The sequence below is a fragment of the Delphinus delphis genome, chromosome 1, assembly GCF_949987515.2.
Source record: "Delphinus delphis chromosome 1, mDelDel1.2, whole genome shotgun sequence".
In the NCBI taxonomy this organism is placed as follows: domain Eukaryota; kingdom Metazoa; phylum Chordata; class Mammalia; order Artiodactyla; family Delphinidae; genus Delphinus; species Delphinus delphis.
The window spans coordinates 145,348,687-145,368,953 of NC_082683.1; the positions used below are offsets into that span (position 1 = coordinate 145,348,687).

The window sequence follows — 20,267 nt, forward strand, 5'->3', positions numbered from 1 at the left end:
CATTAAAATGAGGAGACCACCTCTGACAGAGCCCCAGCGAACAGCCACAACTCAAGGAAGGCTAGGGTAGGGCACCCACACGAGTTCCGAGACGGTGTCTCCAGGAAGTGAGACAGGTGGCCGGTAGACCAAGGAGTGTGACCCCATAGCTAAGTCACAGGGCTGCCCAAGGCCCCCATCAGGTATTCACAAGATCTTGGTGGAATCTCCAGGTGTCGGGGAGAATGTGAAGCCATGAGGACCAGAGGAGAGATCGTCTTTCCCTTGACCCCTGACAAATGCTCTCTTATTTGGGGTAGGTCAGAGCCATGGGGCTTGCTCTTTGATCATGCATTCATTCACTCATTCATTTGGCATTTATTAAGAACCTACTGCCCTATGTACCCAGCACCAGGGATGGAAGGGTGAATGGAGCACAGTCCCTGCCTACATAGGACACACAGTGTCAGGGGAGGTAGATAGTCACACTCCATAAAGTGTTCCTAGGGCTATGAAAAATGTCTATGCCGAGCTCAGTCAGGGCGCAAGGTAGAGAGTAGTCACGTCTACCTGTGAGGTGGGAGTATCAGCAAAGGCTTCAGAGGGGAGTTGACCCTAAAACTGAATGTCTATGCTAAGGAGGGGCACTGACCAAGGCATGGAGCTATGAAATGGCCCAGCATAGTCAGGAGCCCCTGCTGAGACCATGAGCCATATTTTGAGATGCCGTCGGTGGAGCTGAATGAACACCTGAAATGACACCATTCACTCTTTTGGTGTCAAGCATCCACTTGACCTGTGTTCTTTTAAAAACACAAACGGTCCGGGAAAAACAACATATTCAGTTACAACATCTCTCTGCCTGATTGATCGGATCCCTTGGCCTTAGGCAGAGGTTCCTGGGGTTCACGGCTCTCAGGACGAGACAGAGCCCACCTCCACCTCCCAGCCCCTTCCCCACACTATTGCCCAAATACATTATTCTGGACACATGAAGCAGTGAAGGCTGAGAAGAAAAGGTCCTAATTGCCCCTGACCCCAATAGCAGGGTCTGATGGTCTGTCCTTCCCTCCCAACCTCGCAGAAAGGAGTCGGGGTATAATCTGAGGCCTCCATTGGTGATATGCTCAGACTAAGTGGAGGATGAACCTTATTAGATTTTCTAAGTACCATGGTTGCTAAGGAAACTGGTTGTTTTCAAGTCTCCATGTGTAAGTCGGAAGCTTGATTTGTGCCACTCCAGAAAGCTACTGCTACCTCATAATAATTTTCCCATTTGTGTCTGATTCTCCAGCATTAACAGTTCATTTCTCTGGGCTAAGCATCATGGGTGCAGGGTGGTGGGAGAGCTGCCTAAAAATGCATATGTCCCCAGGAGGTGACACATGCCTCATGGCCATGTTGTTGAGACTGAGTTCATTGAATCTCTATTCTCTGCAACTGGAGGGTCTAGGCAGGAAGAGGACCATTGGCTCATGGAAGGGGGAGCTGCTTGAAGGGGGGAAGGGTATAGGAGGGGGAGGGCGATCACCTCAAAGACCCACTTCAGGTTTTAGCCCAGGAATGGAGCTTGCCTTCACTGTTGTCAGAGGCACAAACCCACTTCTGGCAGGCAGCAGGGCATGCCTGAGATGGCAGTCCATTCACTCGCTCACCTGTCCATCCATCCATCCATCCATCCATCCATTCACTCATTCATGCATCTAGTCAATCAGTCATTCACCAAACCTGTACTGAGCAAGACCCTGTGGGAATACTATGATGAGTTAGGGTCCCTGCAGTCACACCTGATGCTTCTTGCGCACGTCTCACCTTGCACCACGGCTGGATCCTCCACCTGGGACATCTCCCTCTGTGTGTGCATCTGAAGCCTGCACTTACCCATCAGCCTTCTCTCATCCACAAAGCCTTCTAGGACCCCTTTCATCATCCAGTCACTCCTTCCCCTCCCCCACCCCAGCAATACTGACTCTATGCCTCGCCAGTCACATTTATTTCTTTCCACTGATGTTATGGTTTCTACACATCAAGTCTCGTGTCTGCTGTAGAGCAGGGTCCAGACATGATTTCACGTTTGTGTTCCTCCACAGATACGTACACTGTGCTTAATTCATGCTTCTGATTGATGTATGATGAATAAATAAATGAACGAATGGTGGCTAAGTTGTATCATTTACAGGATAATATCCTAAGCTTCCTTCAGCAACAGGTTGGGGACATTTAGAAACTTAGGGTGTTTTCCTGTTACGTTGATACAGGATGTAGGCATATGTTCTGAGTGTGTGTGTGCGTGTGTGTGTGCGTGTGTGTATGTATTTCCCCTTAAATCATAGAGATAAGATTATGCTCAGTCATACACTATTGTTAAAAGGTAAACTGAGGCATATTAAAATTTTTTTAAGAGTTTATTTGAGCAAAAAATCGATTTGAATTGGGCAGCATCCAATCTAGCATATATCAAGGAGCTCTGAGGAGCTGTACAAAATGAGAGTTGTATAGGCAGAAGGGAGTGAGAACAAGGACATTACACTAGGCAAAAAAAGCAGGTTGGGGCTTCCCTGGTGGCGCAGTGGTTGAGAGTCTGCCTGCCGATGCAGGGGACACGGGTTCGTGCCCCGGTCCACGAAGATCCCACATGCCGCAGAGCGGCTGGGCCCGTGAGCCATGGCCACTGAGCCTGCGCGTCCAGAGCCTGTGCTCCGCAGCGGGAGAGGCCACAACAGTGAGAAACCCGCGTACCGCAAAAAAAAAAAAAAAATTGCAGGTTGGTTTTTGCTTTCCTTTAGGGGATGGCAGAGGTCTATCAGGCAGATTACTTGACTGGTTTAAGATTCCATTTCTGGAAGAGCTGCAACTGTAATTAAGTCTTGGTTTGGTGATGTGGGGCTTAGCATAAGTGACTCCATTTTGGACCTGTTGTCTTGTTTTTAACAGTTTGTTTCCGTCTTTGTTTGGAGTTAGCAAGGATTCAGGAGTCTCAATCATCTGGATGCTTTATGGATTTTTATAACCATGAAATTATCTTACTTTTATGTGGTGCTTGGAACTTCCCAAGTTTATTCACAACTGCTTCTCACAGCAAGATTACCTTGTCTTACAGAATTAGAAATGACTGCTCAGAGAGGTTAAATGACTTACTTGAGGCCACCCAGCTGTGAGGGGGCAGCAGTCTTCTCACTCGGGTCTCAGCTCCCTCCCCCTTGTTCTCGCCACCCTAAGTGACAGAGGGGCCCAAGGAAGACACACTCCTGCCCTGTCTCGGCAGGGCCTGGGGGGGCCATGTCCCTCATCCCATGGCTCCGGTGGAACGAGTCTCCGCCACGGCTGTCGTCTCGGAGTCCAGCTCAGATGGTGCTGGAGACACTCATGGTGGAGCTGGAGGGGCAGATGCGAGAGGCTGGGAGGCAGCAGTGGGAGCGCAGCAATGCCGTCAGGAAGATCTGCACCGGAGTGGACTACAGCTGGCTGGCCAGCGCGCCCCGGCCGACCTACGACCTCAGCCCCGGGGAGAGGCTGCAACTAGAGGACGTCTGCGCCAAGATCCACCCATCCTACTGTGGGCCTGCCATCCTCAGGTAACTCCTGGCACTGGGACAGGGACCAGCGGTTGGGCTGCAGGCTCCAGGGAGGGTGGCAGCAGTGACAGGGGCCTGAGGCTACCAGGACTGGAGCCTGGGGCCTGGATGGGACAGGTATCTGTTAAAAGGAGCAAGACAGGGGGAAGAATCTGAAAGAGGCCATGGAAGGCCAGGCCAGGACTCAGGGCTCAGAGGGAGGTGGGAGGCAGCTCCCGGAGGCACGTGAGGTTTTTGTTTTTGTTTTTGCAGAAAAGAACTCAGGTTTATTTGCAGTAGAAACTGTGGTCTAAAAAACAAACCTACTGGTAAGTGTACAGTCTGTGTTCTGTTTGGGGTCACCACTAGCTGCAGAACCCCCAGATCCCTGACCTACATGCGTCGGGCCCCCAAGCGTTCACAGCTAATCTCAGGCCCCAGGTCCGAAGCCTTGCTAGACGGTGTCCCATCTCCTGCCAAAACACCCACACCCCAGCCTGCGCCCAGCCCGCCTCCCCTCCCGCTTCCAGCAGTGCAAAAAATAACCAAACCAATGTTTCCCAAACAAAAACAACACGTGAGTTTTGATAGGAGAGAACCCCAGGCCTTCTAGCTTTCTGTTCTCCCTCCCTGGACTGTTATCATCCTGGTTGTAATGTGGCTGGCTCCCCCTCTTTCAACAGTTCATCTTCCATGTTACCTTCTGAGAGAGGTTTCCCCATATAAGCTCTCCAAAATTGGTTTCTCAATTATCTTATTTCACACTAGCTCGTCTAAGGGATGTGTGTGTGTGTGTGCCTGTGTGCGTGCGCTTGTGTGTGAAGGTTTCAGAGCCCTAGGGCACTGGACATTTAGAGCTTGAGTACAATCATGTTGCTGCATATCAGTGTAACCTTAGTAAAGCTGTGACCTACACGGTCCAGTCTCAGTTGGATGCGTGTTGAAATCAAGGAAGCAGAGTCCAAGAGCCAAAAGTAATTTCAAAACTAAAGTTCTTTACCTGCATTTCTCGAACACTAGTAAAGGAATACAGATCCACAGTAAAACATCTTAAAGTCCCCCTTAGTATCCCCAAATCTTCCCTCACTCATCTCTTTAACCAACAGATGCATCTATTGTACACCTTCTTCTTCAAAATTTCCCTAAAATCTCCTCCTTCTTCAGTCCTATTCATACTCCTTTGGGTTTTGTAGTCTTATACCACCCCCCGCTTCTTCCTCCAGGCTGGGAATCTTACCCTCCCCCATTTTTCTTATTCTGCACCATGGAAGCCCCCCAAATGTATACAGTTCCAGAAGCACCCTGGGGACAGAGGTGGGGATGGTCATGGGAGTGGTGCTGCGAGAATCTAGGCTGGCAAAGCAACCAAACCTCATACATGAGGGGGAGGCTGGGGAAGCTCATATGATGATTGTCCCATCACATTTCCTGTCGCACTGCTGAAAGGTCTGAGAAGTCCTGACTCTTAATATGGTGGAGGAAATTAGGTATCACACGGACTTGCTAGCTATCCTTCATTCTGGAGCTCCAAGCCAGAGACATTTTTGGCAAAGGAAACAGCTTGGCATCCAGGAGAACCTGGGGCCACACTCCTGGCTGCAACACAGACAAGGGAAGTAGCAGGGAGCCCGGTGTGCTTGGCCAAACAGCTCACCCTCACCCAGGAGGTGGCGGGAAGCTATAGAAGGAATATCACATAATCGGACATACATTTCAGAGAGATCATGCTGGCCAGTGAGGGCAGAAGGGTGGGAGAGTGTTAGCCAGAAAAGTCCCAGAGAGCAGTGGGCGTCAGTCGCTACTACTGCATCGATAACCCGAGGTGAGTGCCAGGATCTTTACAGATGTTAGCGCATTAAACCTCACAGAAAGGTGGCTATGATGACCCCAGTTTACAAATGAGGAAGCTGAGTCTCAAGGAGTCTCATGGAGGCCAGAAGTGGAAGAGCTGGAACTCAGGATGGGCTGGAGCACGACGGAGGTGGGGTGGGTTCTGATCCACTTCACAGGAAGTGGGGAAGCGGAGGGAACAGGAATTGTCCACGGGGGTGTCCAGGGACGCCCGTGGGGTGAGACACCGGCCACGTACCACGCCCGGGCGATAGCCCCGCCGCTTCCCCTCTTCTTCTCCCCGCCTCCGCACCCAGGTTTCGGCAGCTGATGGCAGAGCAGGAGCCTGAGGTGCAGGAGGTGTCCCAGCTCTTCCGCTCGGTGCTGCAGGAAGTCCTGGAGAGGATGAAGCAGGAGGAGGAGGCGCACAAGCTGACCCGTCAGTGGAGCCTGCGGCCCCGCAGCAGCCTGGCCACCTTCAGGAGCCGCGCGCGCATCACCCCCTTCGCCAGCGACATCCGCACCATCTCCCAGGACGTGGAGCGAGACGCGCCGCCGCTGCACCGGACCTGGAGCATGCCCGAGTTCCGGGCACAAAAAGAGGACTGACCCCGCCTCTCCTGCCCGGGAGCAGAGCCACCTCCGGGGGTGGGGGGGTGCGGGCGGGTCATGATAAGCCGGGGTCATCCCGGGTCCTGCAACCTCCCCATCGCCCTGCCCCTGACGCGGGGCCAAAGAGACCGCCCCGTCCCCGGACACTCCCTCAAGATGGAGCAACCCCTCCCCGCCCGCCCTCTCCCACGGACCACGAGGCCTAGAGTCAGGGCTTGGAGCTGCAGCAACGATCTCCTGCTCCCCTGCACCAGTCGGCTGGAGCGGACCCTTCCCCGCCCCGCAGAGATTCAGGGTCTGGGCAGACAGACCACCACCTGCTCCCCATCTTCAGCTTCTGTCTGGAATGGGAAGAGTTGCCCTGCCTTTTGCCAAGTCATGAGCTCTTACCCCAACTTAGGGATGTCCCATTCACCCCCTCTCCCTGGGTAACGATGAGGGGACCTGTTGGCTGGTGTCCATTCTCTGCTGGTGACTGGTCTGTCTCACCGCCGCAGGTGGGTCACAGCCTGGTGGATGGGCAGAGCTGAAAGGGATCACAGGTCCACTCTCCTCAACTCGTGAATGAGGAACTGAGGCTCAGAGAGGGTCAGGCTTCTGCCACCATTAACTGCAGCCAGATCCCACGGGTGGTGAGACTGTTCCCATACATGTAAGTCTCTGCTTCTGAGTCCTTGAGTCCTGGGCTGTGATGGGACAGGTCCAGTGGCTAATCTCCACCTGCCTGTGGTCTGACCCGTCTCTCTCCTTGGCACTGGTGTGGAGGTCTGCAGTAGCTGGGGACAGAGGGGGTTGCCATTACCCCACTCCACAGTGTCATCACATGGGAGGTGGCCAGTCCCCAGCAGCTGCTTCCAGAAGCTAAGCTTCAAGGCCTTCTGACTCACTCCTCCAGAGAGCCAGGTCTTTGACTCCAGGGTCCCTTCTCTATCTGGTTGTGCCTGCTCTTTGACTTTCTTCAGAGAAAGTGATGCCCAAAGCTCTAATGACCTCAAGGCACAGAAGTGAAATGTCTGGAACCTCCTTACAGGCTTCACTGTCCTTCCATTTCTAACTGGTTAGATCTTTTTTCGCAGCGAGTGGGGGCTACACTTCGTTGCGGTGAGCAGGCTTCTCACTGCGGTGGCTTCTCTTTGTGGTGGCTTCTCCTGTTGCAGATCATGGGCTCTAGGCACGTGGGTTTCAGTAGTTGTGGCACATGGGCTCAGTAGTTGTGGCTCGTGGGCTCTAGAGTGCAGACTCAGTAGTTGTGGCACACGGGCTTAGTTGCTTGATGGCATGTGGGATCTTCCTGGACCAGGGCTCGAACCCGTGTCCCCTGCATTGGCAGATGGATTCTTAACCACTGAGCCACCAGGGAACCCCTAACAAGTTAGATCTTGATGATGGGCATGTGGATTATCCAATGTGTGGATCAACAATGGCAAATCTAGAAGACCAGGCGGCATCCCCACACACTCTGGGCTGAAGCTGGGTGTGGGGGGATGGGTGCAGGCATGTCTGCCCCCAACTCTCAGTGCATGCTCAGAAAATGCAAGTGAGTCTTAATGTTAGTCTAAATAAAATGCCAGGAGGAGACAAATCAACAGGGGGAAAATCTATATATTCCCTGACAAAGCTTAGTAGGAAAAAAATTTTTTTTAATGATCTTGTTTTGGATATTTTCACTCATATCTGGACAGAGAATCATAGGATGGTGGACAACCTCTCATCCAACGCCATCATGATGAAGGAGTTGATTGGCTCATTAACATGATTGGTGAAAGTCGAGAATCACTTAAATAAACATACACACCTTAAACATCTCATATATTCTAAGACACAAATAAGTTCATTCAACTGCCAAACTTTTAATGTAGGTGCAAGCTGTGTTCACTTTTTTGGTGACATGTGTGGGTTGTCTGACAGGAGCTCTGCACTTAAGTTTTATTGGCTGGTGTGTACTTTAACTGTAACAACAAGAACAACTGGTATAAACAAATTTTGGCCTCCCATGAAAGCCTTTCCTGCCCACCTCAGTCAACTCAGACAGACCCCCACCAGCTTCAGACTCCAGTCATCCTACTGCAGGGAATCCCAGCTGGTGGCACTCAAACCCATGAGGTTACTCCTCTGGATTCAGGTCATTAAAGGGAGTAATGAGGTCTCAATTTCTAGTCTTACAAGCCCAATAACAACAAATGAAAGAACAAAACAGTTTGAGAGCCTCCTTGTCAGTGTGAGAGTGGCTGGTGGCAGTTGGAGGGGATGTGTTGAGCGCGCCAAACTGGGTAGTCTGTTTGCTCTCAGCTCAACACCACTGGCCACTAGAGGGAGCCAGTGGGTGTGGGACCACTCTATGATTACATTTTCTTTTGCTTTGTGGTTTCTTTTTTATTCACTTGTTTCACCTTATGAACATTTTCAGACACAGAAAAGTAGAGGGGAAAGTGTAGGGAGTTTCCATATGCCCATCACCAAGGTTTAAACGTTATTAACATGTTGCCGTATTTGCTTTTCTATTTTTTGGTGAAGTATTTTAAAATAAATCCTAGACATCATAATACTTTACCCCTGAATACTTCAGGATACACTGCAAAAGAATAAGAAAAATTTCCTGTGTAACTACAATACAATACTATCACTCCCCCCAAAATTAACAGTAATTCCTTAGTATCATCTAATACTCAAACCATATTCAAATTTCCCTATTCCCAACCAATGATCTTTGCAGTTTATTTCTTTGAATGAGGAGCTAATCAAGCCCCACATATTGACAAGAAAGTTGTAGTTTGTTTTATTCTTGGTCATATAGTGTTTAATTCCACAATGAAATGTTGTTTTAAAAGAGGGCTTATGAAACATGAGTGTTAGTATGCAATAAGTTAATGGCTGCACATAAATGATAACAATTCTGCAAATTAGCCTAAGGATGCTCTTTACTCAGACCCTTGGTTTTTTCATTTGATTAAACTTCTTCCAGAGCAAGCAAAATTCTCTAATACCCTGAAAAGTAACATCAAAAATCAATATAGGGCTTCCCTGGTGGCGCAGTGGTTGAGAGTCTGCCTGCTGATGCAGGGGACACGGGTTCGTGCCCCGGTCCGGGAAGATCCCACGTGCCGCGGAGCGGCTAGGCCCGTGAGCCATGGCCGCTGAACCTGCGTGTCCGGAGCCTGTGCTCTGCAATGGGAGAGGCCACAACAGTGAGAGTCCCGTGTACCGCAAAAAAAAAAAAAATCAATATAGACAGTATATCTAATTTGACTTTTCATTTGGTGAAAATACTCTTCACATCTATGTGTCTTATTTTTTTTTAATTTATTTATTTATTTTTGGCTGTGTTGGGTCTTCGTTGCTGTGTGCAGGCTTTCTCTAGTTGCGGCGAGTCGAGGCTACTCTTCGTTGCGGTGCGTGGTCTTCTCATCACGGTGGCTTCTCTTGTTGCAGAGCACGGGCTCTAGGCATGTGGGCTTCAGTAGTTGTAGCACACAGGCTCAGTAGTTGTGGCTCACGGGTTCTAGAGCGCAGGCTCAGTAGTTGTGGCGCATGGGCTTAGTTGCTCCGTGACATGTGGGATCTTCCTGGCCCAGGGCTCGAACCCATGTCCCCTGCATTGGCAGGCAGATTCTTAACCACTGCACCACCAGGGAAGCCCTATGTGTCTTATTTTTTGAGACACGCATGCAAACAGCAACTGAAAACCTTCTCCTCTTTTCTTGCCATTTAGAAACAAAACACTAAAATTTATCAAAATAACTCGAGGGAAATCTCAAGAATTCTATATAGTAGGTAGTGAAAAAACTTTATCTGTTTTTGATGCCATCATTCAACACGTAGTGAAATTTCAGTCTGTCTTAATATTCATGTGGTTCCCCAACGAAACACAATAGGTTATTTGAAAATTTATTCAACAACAAATCATTTTTAGACAGTTATTTTAAATCAGTTTAACATGTTGCTTCATTTGTTAGAGAGATTGGCATCTGTTTCCTTATGAATATTACTACCTATTGTATTAAATTAGCATTATTGTATTTCGTAAGATGCTAATCTAAAAATAAAAACACTGACTACAAATCATGACTTTATCATAATCAAGGCAAAAACAGCAAAATGATTTTTTAAAGTTTCTAAAGATGTCCAAGAGTGTTTGTATTACAGAGAAAGGCATTCAAAAGCTAAGAGAAGTTGGAGTGTTTTCTAGCACACTTGATTGTGTTGCGTTCCAGTTACAAATCCCTTGCTGGAACAAATGAAACATTTCCAAAGCCCTGCAGTCAAGCTTGGAAGTTCTCTAGCCCGGTCTCCCCTCCCAGCTAGCATTTGGTGTGTGGGGAGAATTCCGTTCCAGGAACAAGTCATTCCTCTCCGTGTAGCCAAGTCCTGAAGCTAACTGCTTAGAACTACTTCTGGCCCTTGCTTGGGGCTGTGGGCCTCTTCGAGGCTCTCACTAAGTATCCAGGCTCTGGAACACAGGGCAGAGTGGATTGAGGTTAGCCTCTCCTTTAGTAGAAAAAAAATCAAGCCAGTAGGAAATTAAGCTGCTCCAAAGTGCAGCTTCAGGGATGGGAGAAATACATCTTTTATTCAAGTGAGCCAGTCCAACAATATTGCTATGGACAGAAATGGCTTTGTCAGCAAGAAAATTCCTTTAATAATTAACATTTGAATGGTCCTTTACAGTTTACCCACCTTATCTCATTTGTTCGTGACCCTGTGGTGAGGTGCATTATGTTTTATCTTAGGTTACAAGCAAGTGGCCCACGTGGACTGGAAACCAGGCTTCCTTCCACATGCCTCACTGCTTCTCAGCGTTATAGATCCTACGTGCACTCAGAACAGCCCCCAAAATCCTCATCACTGTACTTACCACACAGTGATGGAAGTGTATGTGGTTCATTCCTCCCCTTCCCTGCCAGGCCACTGCCTCCAGTAGTTTGTGAAATCCTTAAGTGCAGGAACCAGGTCTTTCATCTCTGGGTCTCTACCACCTTCTGGGCACAGAGTACGTACTTTAAAATGTGCCTTAATGCATGGGTGCATGTGAACACTAACTTGGAGCTCACACAGGACAGGGGCTGAGTGAAGCTGTAAGTGAGAATTGAGGGGTTTATGATGTATCGACATCATTCATTAGATTGTTTGTTCTGTGAGGCCAGGGTCCATGTCTGACTTGAGTTTGTATCTCCCAAGATATGCCAGGCACATAGTAAGTGGTCAATACACTTCTTAAGAATCCATTCATTCATTCATCAAATATTTACTGAGAGCCTCTGTGTGTAGTCACCATAAAGGAGATGGGGCAGGGGTGTGGTTACCTGTAGGTGTTCCAGACAGACAAGACAAAACAGCTTTTGACTCTTCTCTGAATTACTCTGGAAGGCTTCCTAGAGGAGGTGAGATTTCCCAAGGGCACTTTTGATCAAAATGACCTAGGTGTGTGTGGTCTTGAAATGAATCCAGAGTGCTATAAAGACGGCCCTCTGGATCCATGGGCTTCACATCCCCTGGTTCAACCAACCATGGATCTGCGGGAAAAAAATTCCAGAAATTTCCAAAAAGCGAAACTTGAATTTGCCACGCACTGGTAACTATTTATGCAGCATTTACCTTTCATTTACAACTATTTACATAGCAGTTACATAGCACTTACAATGTATTAGGTATTATAAGTAATCCAGAGATGATTTAAAGTGTGTTACATTTTATGCGAATACTATGCCATTTTGTATAAGAGACTTCAGCATCCACAGATTTGGGTATCCCTGGGGGTCCTGGAACCAACCCCTGGGGAAACTGAGGGACGACTGTAATCCCTTATTTTGCCAATGCCCTTCCTTGCTCAATGTGGGTCTTGAGAGAGACACTTCTACTAAACATCTGGACCTTCCTAGAAAGAGATTCTCTGTGGAGAGAGAGGATCAGGGAAGGACTCTAGAAATACTGTCCTTTCCCTGTGCTCAGGCCTAGATCAGCTCTAGTCAGGTTGACCAGATAAATGCTTACATTAATTCTTTCTGGGAGCCAGAAGATGACACAGAAATGACCAGGAACATTTCCCTAAGGGAAGCCACAGAGTGCCATGTAATCCAGTCACCTCCATTAGGGGTGGGAGAGAGGCATACATGTGTGATTCAACCTCTTTGGTGAAACCTTGATTTTGTCTGGAGGTGAGGGCTGGGTCGTATGCAGAGATATTGGGGCAGGGCTGGAGTCTTTGGAGACGGCTCTGGAGCAGGCATTGGTTGTGGAACTGAGAGGAGGGGGTTAGGTGACAGCATGCGTGTGCCCCACTTTAGGCAAACTCGATTTAGGAGAATCTGTGCTTTTGAAAGGAATGGTTCTTGGCCTGACAAAACGATTCCCCATGGAGTTCCTTAAAGAGTAAGTACTGAAAATAGGATCTAATTTACAAAGAACTAAAGTATACACAAACTTGGGAAACATATCTCTTGCCAAAAGACATATACATCTCTAGGTAGATTCACAGAATCCTAGAACCCAGAGAAAGCTCCAGAGCTCAGCCGGGCCCTGCCTACTGACTGCCTCCAGGCAATCAGCATCTAGCGACATCCACTGTATACAGAGCTCCACCCTAGCGCTCATGAACACACTGCAGAGTTCTTATCATTTACAGAACTGGAGAGCTTACAGCCTCTTGGCAACAGAGTCTAGCGATCAGGAGTTTTAGTTGATGGTGAGAGAAACCCAGATCAAACTGGCAGAAGCACCAAAGGGCATCTGTAACCCCCAGGGCCAGCACTGTGGGTGTGTGACCTGTGCAGTCATACAGGTCCCTGCACGCAGAAAGGCCCCTTATTTGGTTTAATGCGTTGCTGTCACTGTCTTGAAATTCATAATTTTTTAATAGGGGCTCCTACTAGGTTAATTTTGCACTTATGTAGCTGCAAATTGTGTAGCTGGTCCTGATGGCATCCATAATTGAGAATTCCAGGGTTGTTAGTGACCAGAGGAGTTCATGCAGCAGAATGTATTCTCTCTCCTCCCCTCCCCTCCTCCTGCCTGACCCCTTTCTGCTTCCTTTCTTGCTCTCCCTCTCCTGGCTCTGCCTCCCTCTGTGTGGTGGTTTACTTTTCTTCTAGGAGGTCACACTTCCCCTCTGCATCCAGGAAAGATGGCTGCTGGTGCTCCAGGCTGACATGACCCCAGTTTAGCACCTCAACCTCCACATACCAATCCCAGAGAAAGGCCCTGTGGCAGAGCCTGGCTAACTGGTCACCAAGCCTGCTTCTTCCTTCTCTTGGGATCACAACTAGATGGCATTCAGCCTCCCCCGCCATGTGAGTGAGTCTGGCCAATGGAATGTGAGCAGATGTGGAAGGCTCCACTTCTCATTTGGTCCATAAAAACCTCCGCAAAGTGATTCTCTGTCCTCTTTTCCCATTTTCTAGCTGAACAGAGAGGGTTCTGAGGCTCCCAAAGAGAGGAGAGCCACAGGACGAAAGGAGCCTGGGTCCCTGAATGACCACATGGAAGGCCACATTGGACTTATGTGAATTACAAATACACATTTATTTGTTAAACCACTGAGATTTGGGGGTTTTCTTTGCGGACGCTAGGGTTACTGATCTGTGACCAACACACACTGTGATAGCACCTGCTTGGGATGCATGCCACCCCTGGACCAGTTACCATTGCTGGTGATTCATGAGCCCACCTGAGGGCCTGGAGCACAAGAATGCAGCTCTACTAGGATCACATGAAGTGAAAAGGGGGGCTGCTGTTGCTAAAAGAAAGTGGATGGGAAAACACATAAGATGTTCTTGCAAAATAACAGCTTCCAGGGCTTCCCTGGTGGTGCAGTGGTTGAGAGTCCGCCTGCCAATGCAGGGGACACGGGTTCGTGCCCCGGTCCGGGAAGATCCCACATGCCGCAGGGCGGCTGGCCTGTGAGCCATGGCCGCTGAGCCTGCGCGTCCAGAGCCTGTGCTCTGCAACGGGAGAAGCCACAACAGTGAGAGGCCCGCGTACTGCAAAAAAAAAAAAAAAAAGCTTCCAAAGTTTACTCTAGCTGTGAATGACAGCAACCTAATATCTCAGAGACCTTTCTTTGCAAATTTGAATAGCTTAATATTAAAACGGTTTTCCTTGTTACTGACTCTTGTAAAATCATTTTAGTTCTTTCAAAGAACTTAATATTACCTTCAATCCCATACTGAGGCAATTCAGAGTCCCCCCTCCCACTTTATTCTTGTTTCAAGGGCCACATATAAGGTTCCAGCTGAAGGGCTCATGGATGAGAAAGCTAGAAAGTTCCTTCGCTTATCTAACCTTCTGTTGACATAGTAATCTTCTGCCCTATGTACACAGGAAAAAATAAAGCAATAACCACTGCTCTTTGTCACTCATATGAAGACAGCTCCCTGTTATCTGCTTTCTGAGGAACTTTTCATTTTGGTTGGTTTTTTTCTCTGTCACTTCATCTTCTCTTAAAAGGTTTCCTATCTTTTACCCATGAACAGATTTTGTTCTGCCTCAGGGAGGACAAAGGAGTTTAATAGTGCAAATAAAACTGTTTGGACTTTTGGGCTGCCAGAAATTCTGGATAATGGTTCTCCCAAAATGGTTCTCCCACTTATGTCTTTGCAAATCACTCAGCTCTCTGAGGCTCCTGTTTCTCCTGTAAGCATGGTTACCCTGCCTACCTCCCAGGATTGTGGAGAGGTTAAAATAAGATCAAATGCTTTGCAAACTATAAAAGAACTTTCAAATGTAAGATCTGACAGGTGTTCATGACAGTCTTCCCTTCAATTAGCACAAATACCAGAAAGTCGATGGGAGACACCGAAGAGCAGTTGTCACCTTCCTGCCTCTGGAATAACCAGATCCGGTCCTTTAATCATTGTTCTTGAGCCCAATTTCCCTAATCTTTTAGATCTGTGGTTCTCAAGCTTGGCTGCACATCAGATCACCCAGGAAGCTTTTAAATACTCTGGCACCCAGCTGCACTTGAGAGCAAGTAAATCAGAAACTCGGGATGGGACCCAGGCATCAGTTTTTCTAAAGCTCTCCGGGTGAGTCCATTGTGCAGCCGAGGCTGAGAACCACTGTTTTAGGTTACTCTTTCTGGGGGACTCAGGAAATTCTCTGTTGTCACATCTTGAATCTATCTGAATTTACCACATGCCTGAATGGTTTCATCTCAATAGAAGATGGATGCACTTTGGAGAAATTACCATGACCTATGTTATCTTATGTTAGAGACAGATGGTTGCAAGGTTGCTTATCCATAGATGTTTATCATCTTTGCTTAGCAGCATCAGGAGATGCTTGGAGATGAGATGAGATGTATCTTGTAAAGAGTGCTGCAAATACCATTTTATAGCAGCTGGAAAGATGGAGATGATGATGGAATCAGCATGTTTCTTATAAACCTGAAAGAATACAATTGTGTAGGATGACAATTATCTGGTGTCTGTTGTAGAAACTATTCATGTGGCTGTATGAGAGAGAGAGAGAGAGAGAGAGAGAGAGAGAGAGAGAGAGAGTTGGAATCTAGTAGGCGGGAGGGAGTGGCTGGGGAGGGGAGCTACTGACCCTTTCTTCTCTTCTTGTGACTAGTGTCATGACCATGAGGCAGCTGGCAAAGGTGAATGGGAGGGTGGAGCTGCTGTCACTGGTGTCACACTCTGATCCACTGGGCAGTCTTCAGACACAAGCCAGTCCTGGGAACCGAGCTCCTCATCTGCAGAAGGTCCCATGAATGCCCCCTGGTGGTCATGGGAGGCTCAGCTAGAGGGCCCATCCAGCTGGCTGCCGGGTCCCCACGGGTGAGCAGTGCACTGGTCCTCCCAGCCCCAAGCAGCCAGGGCACCCCCATTGGCAAGTTTGGGCAGCTGCTGCAGCATCCCATCCTCTCCCAGCTGCACAAGTGGGGCATCTACCGTGTCATCTACAAGCTGCGTGACCTTGGCCGGTTATTCACCCTGGTTGAGTCTCAGTTTTCTCATTTGAGTAGTAATATTTCCATGACGTTGTTGTGGTGGGATGAGTTGAGATTAAGGCACACGAAGCGCCTGCAACCAGAAGGGGGTTATTCCCTGCATCCCACCCCACGTGTTCAGAGGCTCCTTGCTGGGACATGTGGCACGTGTGTGCTCTTGCTCTGCACCTGCTCACCTAACCTCTGGGTCCCCAGGGCCTGTCGCCACAGCATAGGTTCTGTTCTCCAGCTCTGTTCTGGGAGCCTCCTCTTAACAGCACATCACATTTTCTTCCTTCCGTCCACTTTCTCATTTGACCTTCAGACACCAACCCTGGGAGGTAGACAAGCCAGCAGCACTGTTTCCAGTATCCCCGGGACCTCAGTGACTTGGCCAACTTCAAATGGCAAACCACCGCCAAGGGCAGCAAGGAAACCACCTGCCTGCCGTCTTGGGACACTTACAGTGTGTGCCAGGCACCAGCACCTCACTGACCCTCACAAATGACACAGCCAGACAGGCACCTTTCTTCCCACTTTATGGATTAGGAGGCAGAGTTTTAGATCGTTCATGACTTTTCCAAGGTCATACCAGAACGTGAACCCCTTTCTCATCGGCTGCAGAGGCCTCCCGCCTCTGTGGCAGTGACTTTAATCTACTTCTCTGGATTCCTGAAAAACTGATTCTTTCCCAGCAGGATCCTACCCACCAGGAGCAATGCAGCAAGCTCAGAGCTGCCAGAAGCACAGCCCTGGACACTTCAGTAACCTCTTCTCTTTGCCTGGAGACACTTCTGCTTAGAATTTATTGTCTGATGCTGAATAACATAGAATGTACTCTCATGACTCAGTCCTTTGGTGGTCAAAATCAGTTAATCATCAGAAAAATAACAACCCAGACTTGTTCTCACAGCAGTGTTTCAAGGGAGGAGAAACATAGATTCACTCTTTCCTTGACCTTGCCTGTTCATATAAATAGTTATTAGCCCTGGAAATCTATATTTTTAAATGCTTTTCAAGTGGTTCTAATGATCAGTCAGAATTTTCAGACTTCAGGTCCTGACCTATTGAGTGGTTTATGAAATCAATGTGTTGGACTGTGACCAGGAATTTTTAGAAGACAAACAATCAGTAGAAATGTGCACTACACGTAAGAATAAGTATTAGTATTACTTCATGAAACTTTTGCCTTGGTTATGCATCTGTGTATATATGTATATGCATACGTACATGTATACTGGGTCACAACGTAACATGTATTTCTGTGGCTCAGCAAAAGCATTTGGAAAACTCCAGCTATTTGGTGTTCATAATCTGTTTGCCATTAGGATTAATTATATTAACAGTTCTCCCAGGACACTTTATACTCTTAAAATCTATTAAAGAGCCCAAACAGCTGTGTTTACGTGGATTATATCTATCAATATTTACTTTATTAGACACTAAATTGAGAAGTATAATGCTTTACTAATTGATTTAAAATAACAACTAGAAACTCATTACATATTAGCATGAATAACATATTTTTAATTACACATTTTTTAAATAGGAAGAAGAGTAACACTGTTTTACGTTTTTGCACGTATCTTTAATGTCTGGAATGATGGACACACCCTAAGGTGACCCCAATGAGTCAAGCGAATGAGGGAGAAACTGTTACTTGCTTCCTTTTTTATTGAGGTATATAGTCGATGTACAATATGACATAAGTTTCAGGGGTACAACCTAGTGATTCACAAGTTTTAAAGGCTATACTCCATTTATTGTTACTTGCTTCTTGCCAAAAGAATCTGGCAAAGGTGAGGATATAGTCACTCCCGTGATTACATTGTTATACAAGACTCCATCATAGCAGACTGAAGGTTTTTTTTTTTAATATTTATTTATTTATTTGGCTGTGCCAGGTCTTAGTTGTGGCATGCGGGATCTGCAGTTGCAGAATGCGGGATCTAGTTCCCTGACCAGGGTTAGACCCCGGGCCCCCTGCGTTGGGAGTGCAGAGTCTTAACCACTGGACGTCCAGGGAAATCCCTGGAGTAAGATTTTCCTGCTGGCTTTGGAGAAGTGAGCTGCAGTGTTGTGAGAGGCAAGGACCAATGCTGTCACGTGCCAAGGACTTGTGGGTAGCCTCTGGTTGCTGAGAGCAGTCCCTGGCCAACAGTGAGCCAGGGACTTTGGTGCTACAAATTTTGCCAACTGCATTCGGCCAGTAACCAACGCACTTGACTGAGGATCCCTGAGCCTCAGGTAAGATTGCACCTCTGGGTAATGTCTTGATTTTAGCCTTGTGAGACCCTGAGCAAAGACCCTGAGAAGCTCACCTGAACCCAGACTCCTGACTCCTGGAAACTGATAAATGCGTGTTGTTTTAAGTTTCTATGGTTGTGGATATCTGTTACACAGTAATGGGAAACTAATGCAGATCACTCCTTGTATCAGCTTTTAGCATTCAATCTGTTGTGATAAGTTGTCTAAATTGAAGTATACAAAGAAAACCCAACCTCACACAGACATATAGTTAGAAAAGGGAAACTTTTTTTTTCTTTTTTTTTGGCTGTGTCTGGTCTTCATTGCTGCACGAGGGCTTTCTCTAGTTGCAGCAAGCGGGGGCTACTCTTCATTGCAGTGCGTGGGCTTCTCATTGTGATGGCTTCTCATTGCGGAGCACGGGCTCTAGGCGCACGGGCTTCAGTAGTTGTGGCGCACGGGCTCAGTAGTTGTGGCTCGCGGGCTCTACAGCACAGGCTCTGTAGTTGGGGCGCACGGGCTTAGTTGCTCCACAGCATGTGGGATCTTCCTGGACCAGGGATCGAACCCATGTCCCCTGCATCGGCAGGCGGATTCTTAACCGCTGCGCCACCAGGGAAGTCCCAGAAAAGGGGGACAATATTTTAATAGCTTTTTCAGGTCCTGGTGGGAGAGGGGAATGGGGAGTTATTGTTTCATGGGAATGGAGTTTCAGTATGAGATGATGAAAAAGTTCTGGAGATGGAGGGTGGTGATAATTGCATAACAATGTAAATGTATTTAATGCCACTCAACTATACATTTAATAATGGTTAATAAATTTTATGTTATGCATATTTTGTTATGCATATTTTACAGTTAAAAACAAATAAATTGCCCACAATTCAGATAACAAAAATGTTAGCTGCAATGTGGAACCTGAAATAATATCAATTTTCATACTCTGTTATGCTAAAATCCATTAGCCTATCTTGCACTTTAAATGGCTCTTTTACCCATGCATGACTTTGTAACATCATGCACCAATTATCTGAAAAATACTGGTCTACTGAATTACACAGATCTTCAAAAAGTTAACTCACTTAATTAAACAATGTTTAAAAATCCATATTCATTAATATCACTATTAATCTCATCAGAAAAGTTATTAAGTTTGGGGAAACTGCCAAACCCATGATGTAAGAAAAAGGAGGAAAATGAGTAGTGGATACAGGTTTTCTAAAATTCTGATTTTTTTCTTGAGCACTCATATTTTGTCAGCGGCAACAAATACAGTCAGATTATTTCCTTGAAGTGACAAGCTCGCTTCATTCATTTAAGAGAAAACATCTGCCAAATACTCAAGGCTGGGTAACCATGTTTGTCAGTCCTTCCCTGAAGTAAGTGTGGTGTTCCGTGAAAAAGCAGCTATTTCAGCTTGAAACTCAAACAAACACACGGTGCTTTTCCCTGAGAAAACGTTGTCCTTCAGCCTGCAGAAGTGCTTTATGTGCAGTTCCCATTTTGTCACACAGAATATTAAAAAGATGAATACACAAGGATGGAGATTTAATAAAATTAATGCTTTTTACTGCCTCATCAAGAGCATTCTTCTTGAAACTGGCTTTCTTTCTTCCTTCCTTTCTTTCTTTTTCTTTCTTTTACTGTGAGCGCATGACAGTGAAGAACACAATGACTATTATCAGCACAGTTTGGTACCACTGCCTTGATTCATGCTAAGTTATCAGCAGAAAACTGCTGGTAAGTAAAAACCCACCGCTGCTTTTGTACTATCGGTGCAAATGTTAACACAGTGAAAATGTAAAATAACCTCTTAGTACTTTTATGAAAATGTTTGATCTCTCAGAGCCCCTGAAAGCGCCTTGGACTCTGTAAGTCCACAGTCCACACTTTGAGCTCAGCTTTTCTGCTTGAACCTCCCCTGCTTCTCCACCCTAGAACCAGTGCCCGTCCCCAGAGGAAATGCTCCAAACCGACCAACACCTTGTGTTTCTCAAATTAACATCTGACGTGGCTCTAGCAGCAAGTATTCTGCTCCTATCTCTTGCAATCAGTATTCTTTCTAAAACATAGATTTGTTGTTCTCTTGCTTCAAAACCACTAAAAAGTATAAGATAAAA

At 47.1% G+C, this 20,267-nt stretch overlaps 1 protein-coding gene and 1 long non-coding RNA gene across 5 annotated transcripts in view; one reads left to right on the forward strand and one right to left on the reverse strand.

Moving 5' to 3' along the window:
* The window catches only part of LOC132429550 (uncharacterized), a 56,285-nt gene that overhangs the window by 11,087 nt on the left and 24,931 nt on the right, over window positions 1-20,267 (reverse strand). The window contains exon 3 of one of the 4 annotated variants that reach the window (XR_011246782.1): window positions 13,525-13,948. The exons of 2 other annotated variants lie outside the window; for them this stretch is intronic. This is a non-coding gene — a long non-coding RNA (uncharacterized lncRNA). Of the gene's footprint in view, window positions 1-13,524; window positions 13,949-17,316; window positions 18,811-20,267 lie in introns of those variants that run through there. One more of the 4 variants, XR_011246781.1, reaches the window with a different exon arrangement.
* On the forward strand, window positions 3,083-7,287 carry RD3 (RD3 regulator of GUCY2D). Its single transcript, XM_059995167.1, has 2 exons — window positions 3,083-3,554; window positions 5,681-7,287. The coding sequence occupies exons 1-2, from the start codon at window positions 3,259-3,261 to the stop codon at window positions 5,970-5,972; spliced, it is 588 nt and encodes a 195-aa protein (XP_059851150.1). The 5' UTR covers window positions 3,083-3,258; the 3' UTR covers window positions 5,973-7,287.

Bases quoted from the DNA above. Each gene is read 5' to 3' on its own strand.
- RD3 (XM_059995167.1), top strand. From the start codon at position 3,259: ATGTCCCTCATCCCATGGCTCCGGTGGAACGAGTCTCCGCCACGGCTG. The intron at 3,555-5,680 runs GTAACTCCTGGC...CTCCGCACCCAG, and splicing joins TGTGGGCCTGCCATCCTCAG to GTTTCGGCAGCTGATGGCAG.